At 47.5% G+C, this 7,500-nt stretch overlaps 1 protein-coding gene across 1 annotated transcript in view; it reads left to right on the top strand.

The window, feature by feature from the left end:
- The first annotated feature begins 3,061 nt into the window (after positions 1 to 3,061).
- Positions 3,062 to 7,500, top strand: part of irs2b (insulin receptor substrate 2b) — a 13,404-nt gene continuing 8,965 nt past the window's right edge. The window contains 2 exon segments of the mRNA XM_030787267.1: positions 3,062 to 4,485; positions 4,487 to 6,494. Of these exon segments, the coding sequence (XP_030643127.1) occupies positions 3,232 to 4,485; positions 4,487 to 6,494 (3,262 nt within the window). The 5' untranslated portion in view covers positions 3,062 to 3,231.

Below are 7,500 nucleotides of genomic sequence, written 5' to 3'. Positions count from 1 at the left end.
TTGCTTTACTTAGAAGGATCCATTTCTAGGCACTTACTATTCTATATATGACTACTGGTACACGAGCAGTTTGATAATGCCCCGATTGGAGACCGTCGGATTACATCGCAAGTTTTAGGTACGGAGGATAAAAATAACTCACCCCTATTCATTATCCTCAAATATCTCACCTGTTTATAAAACATCCTGTCTCACCACATCAAAGGGTGTTTTTCAAAGGACCTACAGACAGCACCACAAAGCCTGTTCAGTACCTATATTCTAGCAGCTGGGGGGGGGGGGGGGGGGGGGGGGGGGGGGGCCCATTGAAGGACCCCGAAATAGACTAAACTGAATCTGAAAAGGTGTTCTAAAGGAAAAAGTGAGTGTAATAGGTTGGATAATCACTTTCATTTAAATCCTTCTAGATTTTGGGGGCTGTTGAATTCTGCAACTTTAATCAATGGGATTCAGTCGAGTTATTCACGGGGCAGTGGACAGAAACAGTGAAGGAGATGTCACTATGTAATTTGATTTCCACTGCCACACCAGTTAAATCAGTGGTTTGTTGGTATAATTGACCCCTACTGAACTCTGTATAATTGACCCATACCAAACTCTGAATAATTGACCTTGGCATCAAAGACAGAGGTGATGCTGAGCCAGCAAGTAGATACAGTAATCTGTGTGTGTGTGTGTGTGTGTGTGTGTGTGAGAGAGAGAGAGAGAGAGAGAGAGCGAGAGAGAGAGAGAGAGAGAGAGAGGTTATATTCCTATTCCCTTTGGGATCTCTTTAAACCTTTACAGAAGAATCGAGTGCATAAAAAAGTGTGCTCTGCTGTTTTTAATGAAGTATGACACCTTGTACATTTGTAAAGTTAATTCGACCTGGCAACAACTGCTTTTTTCCCCACCATGATTACTTTAATGGTCATTATTACTTCATTATAAATAGTCACCATGACAACCAGTACATTCGAAGGACCATGGAAGAGAACAATGTAGACTTAAATCTCAAACAAAATTTGTACTTACTTACCATACTGAATTACATATCATTTAAGGTGGTGGTGATGATGATGATGATGATGATGATGATGATGGTCTTCTTCTTCTTCTCCTTCTTCTTCTTCTTCTTCTTCTTCTTCTTCTTTTTCTCATTGATGAACTGGCGACCTGTCCAGGGTGTTTCCCTGCCTTTTGCCCAGTGATCGCTGGGATAGGCTCCAGCACCCCCCACAACCCTAATTAGGATAAGTGGCTTTGAAAATGAATGAATGAACGAATGAATTATTGTTGTTGTTATATTATTATTATTATCATTATCATTATTATCATCATCATCATCATCATCATCATTATTATTATTATTATTATTATTATCATTATTATTATGATTATTATTATTATCATTGTCATATTTATTTATTTATTTATTCATTCGTTATCAGTGTATTCTAATCCCATCACTTGTTTTCAAAGGAATACGTTCAGCAGTACCCCATGGCGCGAGACACAAGGTAACCCATATTTAGGTTCATCTGAGAGGAGCTGCATAACCACTGCCAAAACCCTGAATGTGCTGCTTTCTACGCACACTATCAGGCACTGACGCACTCAACCCCCAGCAGACTGTTCCGCGTCATCAACATCTATCCTCTCTCCAAAAAGAAAAAAAAAAAAAACGGGAGAAGCCTCTCTGATACTACGCTGAATACCACTGTACAGCGAAAGAGAGAGAGAGAGAAAAACACTTTAAAAACATGAGTACCTGAGCACAGGTTTTAAAAACAAATGCATTTATGTAGAAGCACAAGCGCAATCGAAAACGCTAGAGGCAGTCGCGTAACGCAGTTATAACCGACCTCTTAAATGTAGAGTACTGAGTAGGTTGCGTTACGTAACGAATTGGATGCACTACTTCTCAGTTGTTTACCATTTTATCTGGGGGAAAAAACTGCTATCGAACCGAAAGCGCCGAAATACCCGTCCCAGACTTTCCATGATTTCGCCCAGGGAGCGGCGTGAATTGAAGGTACTCTCCAAAGGCGACAACAGGCGCATATAAATTTCGGGATGCGTCAGAGAGGATGCATGCTGCAGTGATCTGGCAGATGCTTGTTTACAACTTAGGGTTCAGTGCAAACGCTGGGCACCCAGTTTCAATCCACCCTCAAATGCTTCATTTTTTCGTCTTGGCCACATTGTTGTTTCTCAAGTTTTAGTAGTATTTGAGGCGATATTGTAGCATACTACGCATGTAGAAGCTACGGCTACAACAAGGAAAGAGACTATTCTCTCTGGCAATTTGAAATCTAATTTAAGCCACTATGATCGTACGTTTCCTGTTGGTAAACGTTATTATAGCGCCCTGAAAGATCGCAGCTGGTGCATTTAAATATGATTCGACCAGTATTTTCTTTCCAGGGAATGATTTTAACCGGAACAACGATTATCAGCATGATCTCGGATGTGTCTCATTAGTGAAGTACTGTAGTTGTATACAGCTTCTGCTGAATGATCTCCATCACGAAATGACTAATGAACATTTCGTTTTAGGTTTTAGGATATTAATTTCTTCTGTTATAGTTGCCAAATACTTACTAGGTACTTTGGTCAAAGAATCTTTCCCAAAAGACGACCCCCCGTCTAGTCAACAAAGTAGAGGACAGGTGTATGCTCTGTAAAGCGCGTTTAATTTTTCAAAAATAACAGAGAAATAAAATAAAATGACTAAAATAAGTCTTTAGGGAGTCACCACACGTCAAAGACCATAGTAACTGCAAACATCTTGCACCGTAGTTTCACGATTCTACGGCACCTTTGCTTGACGAAGCCAGGGCAGAGCAGCCCCCTTCGTGTGGGAGGGATCTTTCCCCCCCCCTTCATGGGTGTGCTTTACTATCATTCAATCCTTTCCACCAATGAGTCGAATGAGCCGATCAGATAGGCGGACTGGCAGGTACGCCAACCCCTACGTTGCACCGCCTTGTGTCAGTGTGTATGTGTGTGTATTTTTTTCTCTTATTTTTTGTAACCAAAGCTGGATGTGTAGAACGTCACATGTTGTTTTTCCTCTTTACTCCAGTCACTTAGCGATATGTGTTATTTACTGTTTAACTGCTACGGACACCGTACGCAAGGCTCGACGCCGGGAACTAGATAGAGCCAAGCGACACGGAGCGAGTTTTCTCTGCTCTTCAAGAAGAGAAGATACAAGTAAAAGAAAGTGAGAGTTCTTAAGACGCGAGAATGGCAAGTCCGCCGCCGACGGGTGGACACTTGTTTTCAAACGTGAATGTGAATAATAACAACATAAAGAAATGTGGATATTTGAAGAAACAGAAACATGGACACAAGCGGTTTTTCGTTCTGAAGGACCAGAGCGAGGGCTTCCCTGCCCGGCTGGAGTACTACGAGAGTGAGAAGAAATGGAAAAACAAGTCAGCGGCTAAAAGGGTTATACCTTTGGACTCCTGTCTGAACATCAGCAAGCGAGCAGACGCCAAACATAAACACCTGATTGCCCTTTACACGAAGGACGAGTATTTCGCCGTTGCCGCAGAAAACGAGCAAGAGCAGGAAAATTGGTTTAGAATATTAACGGATTTAATGAACGAAGGGAAAGTGTCCGATGGGTCAGCGTCAAATTCTGCCTCCTCTCTGGTGGGATTCGACGAATCTAACTACGGCATGATTACGCCAGTGAGTGCTACTTACAAGGAGGTATGGCAGGTCAATTTAAAATCTAAAGGACTGGGACAGAGCAGAAATTTAACTGGAGTGTACAGGCTGTGTTTGTCCAGCCGAACGATTAGCTTTGTAAAACTAAACTCGGAGGTCGCGTCAGTCACCCTTCAGCTGATGAACATTCGCCGATGCGGCCATTCGGACAGTTTTTTCTTTATTGAGGTGGGCAGGTCTGCAGCCACCGGACCTGGTGAATTGTGGATGCAGGCGGACGACTCTGTGGTGGCGCAAAACATCCACGAGACAATTTTGGAGGCGATGAAAGCGATGAAAGAGCTGTCGGAGTTCCGACCGCGCAGCAAAAGCCAGTCCTCAGGTACTAACCCCATCTCCGTGCCCACAAGGCGGCACTTGAACAATCTTCCACCGAGTCAGACGGGGCTGCCGCGGCGGTCACGCACCGACAGCATGGCAGCCACGTCTCCCGTGACTAAATTCACTTCCTGTCGGATACGAACGGCCAGCGAAGGCGACGGGAACATGACGCGGCCAATGTCTGTGACAGGCAGCCCCATCAGCCCCGGCGTAAACAGGACCCATCTTAGCCGGTCCAATACTGTTACAGCCCGCCCCTGTAGAACATTTGAGTCATGCTCTCTTCAGCATAGTAAGTCCATGTGCATGCCTGTCTCTCATTCCCCTCCATCAGCCACCAGCCCGGTCAGCCTGTCCTCCAGTAGTGGGAATGGCTCCAACCTGGAGAGTGTTCCACGCCCCTCTAGCTGCAATGTGTCTGTCTCTGGGTCACCTAGTGACGCAGGGCTTCATTTCCTGCGATGACTGTGCATCCAGCCCAGGGGATGTGCGGCACCTGTTAACGGGCAACCGAAGCAACACGCCTGAATCGTTCAGTGACACGCCCCCCTCACGGGAGGGCAGCGACCTGAGCGGATACGTGATTATGGAGAGGCAGCATTCTGGGAACCTTTTCACACACGGCTACGGAAGGCGGACCGCTCGGACCGGAGAGGAAGGCCTGCTGGATTTAGAGAAGGCGTACAGAAAGAGGACATATTCCTTAACCATGCCTCACCAGAAGAGGGCGCCATCACAAGTATCCTCAGCCTCGTTAGACGAATACACGCTTATGAGGGCGACGTACACCAACGGTGGGCATTCGGGGCGCAGCTCCCACACAGCCTCCCCAAAAGTCTCTTACCCGGAGGATTACGGAGACATTGAAATCGGCTCTTTACTGAAAAGCCCCAGTAACATGCTAGGCGATGATGGCTATATGCCCATGACCCCTGGCGTGGCTCCACAGGGTGGCAGAAGCGATAACTATATGCCCATGAGCCCGATGTGTGTCTCGGCTCCCAAGCAAATCCTTAATCCCAGGGTTCACCCAGTCAAAGTGAGCAACGGTTTCAGGGCTAATTCCCCCAGTAGCTGTTCATTGGACGACAGTGGCTACATGAGAATGTTGTGTGGCTCTAAGCTGTCAGTGGACAGCTCTGACGGAAAGCTGATGAACGGTGAGTACCTCAACATGTCTCCTGTGGACCCCTGTGTCTCCATCACTCCCCCAGACTACTTTTTGGGCACCGCAGGTGTTGAGCAGCCTGCCCTTCTCAAGCAGTCTTACTCCTATAACTCTCTGCCTCGCTGTCACAAACCGCTGCAGCCTGTCAAGAACGGAGACACCGACGAGTACGTCCCAATGAACCTGCAAAGTCAAAAAATAATAGAGGAGTCCCGCTCCGCCCTCTCAGGGGTCCCAGAGATGACGGCCACCCACTTCCCCCTCCGGCAGAGCCGGTTAGAGACTCTCTTTCACAGATCCAGGATCAGTCGGCCCACCCGGCTCTCCCTGGACACGCTTCGGACGCTGCCCAGTATGAACGAGCACCCGCTCCCCTCCGAACCTAAAAGCCCCGGAGAGTACATCAACATAGATTTCGGGAGCACTGTCCAGAGGTACTCCCCCCCCTCCACCATTTCTACTGAGAGCCCCGCCTCATCCCTTAGCTCCTCCAGTGGCCAGAGGAGGTCCCCCTTGTCGGACTACATGAATGTTGACTTAAGTGCCCAGTCACCCAAATTAGGGGACACCGCCCCGTTAGACCCCTTGGATGCAATGCCAGAGCTGGAGACGTGCCCGTGCCAGCCTGAGGAGGAGGAGGAGGAGAGATACCACCTCACAGCACAGGTGGCATCCACGTGCTCAACTGGTACGAGTAAAGATGACTACACAGAGATGACATTTAGCGTAACTGCCTCTCCATCTCAACCAGTGCTGAAACCTGCTGAGAGCACCCAGACCACCAGTCCAACCTCCTGTGTGCAGAGGCTAACCCTGAGTGAGAGTGGGGGGGTTCCAGCTGTGGAGGCTTTCCTTCTCGGAGGTGCCACGCTGCCCGCCGTTGACCCTGACCGGGGGGCCAAGGTGATTCGCGCAGACCCTCAGGGTCGCAGGCGCCACAGTTCGGAGACTTTCTCCTCCACCACCACCGTCACGCCCGTCTTCCCCTCCTTCGCCCACGATGCCAGGAGGCACGGCTCGGCCTCCGTGGAGAACGTCTCGGTGTCGGCGAGACGCAGCGAAGGCTCGGACGAGGAGTACATCAGCACCATGTGCAGGGAGACGTCGGCTGGCTTTCAGAACGGACTGAACTACATTGCCTTAAACCTGATGGACGAGGGACTGGCCACAGATGCACTTGTCAGATTCAAAGCTGCCAGCTGCTGTAAGGGAGGCGTCAATGGAATACATGGCAGCCCATTTACAAGCCTTGGTTTCAAGGACACAGCAACAACAGTGAAAGGTGAGCTGTTCTCATGCTTTTGACTCACAAGTTAGATGGTGAGCTCACTTATTGTGTTGTTATGCTGTTGTTTAGAATGGAAAACTGAGGCACGCCGATGGACTGTTACGTTCTAGGGCTTTCTGATTAAATGCTTGGTACACCCATGCGTCTGAGTCAGCGGCAGGTGCCTAAGGCACACATTCACTTTACCGTGTGCCTGTTACGCAGCACGGATGCAGAGAGTCAGCTGCGTCGTTTAACTTACTTGAACTGCCCTTCTTATGCCGGTGCGCCGCGCGCGACTGTGATTTGTTCATGCCATTAATGTGGAGGGACACATCAAATCAGATGTAAATGTTTGAACTGATTGTAGCTAAACAGTTTTACCTGCCAATCAAACTCAGTTCTGACCTTTTCAACGTGAATGTAATCAAATTCGATTGCCTGAATCGAAGTAGTGCGCCAGCCTCTGGATTTTTTTGTTTTGTTTTTGGAGATGCCAAATTGAAAGCCTGTTCCTGATTGTAATGCTGGCGAAGGCGTTAGCACTTAACGTCCCGCACGGCCATGTCCTTCATAGATTTGAAGATTACATTGTTCGTTTTGTGTATTGTTTGTTGGTGTCATTACTTCCATAGTAGATGCAAGTGTTATAGTGATTTAATGCTCTTATTCAGCGCTTGGGTGATATAGCGTGGCGTAACCGTCTGTTCTTGAGCATCAGACCGTCGCTGTGGCGGTTGATTTGATGACATAGCAAGATTAATATCACAGTAAGCATGCCTTCACGATAGTTACACTTATATACATATACACAGACTACAAGCGCGCGATGCAACATAACAGGATATATTTTAAATACGATGACTGCCCTCATATGCAAGACCAAGGAATGGTGCGGCTCGTTTTCTGAAATGACGCTATTGCTGCGCTACATCATACAGATTATAAATGCTCATTCCGAACCATTTTGTCTAGCAATTTATTCTGTGGACATTTTACCGATTCGGTTGAACCGTTTGTC

The sequence above is a fragment of the Chanos chanos genome, chromosome 10, assembly GCF_902362185.1.
Source record: "Chanos chanos chromosome 10, fChaCha1.1, whole genome shotgun sequence".
NCBI classification, from domain to species: Eukaryota; Metazoa; Chordata; class Actinopteri; order Gonorynchiformes; family Chanidae; genus Chanos; species Chanos chanos.
This window is presented reverse-complemented; position numbering and strand designations above follow the sequence as displayed.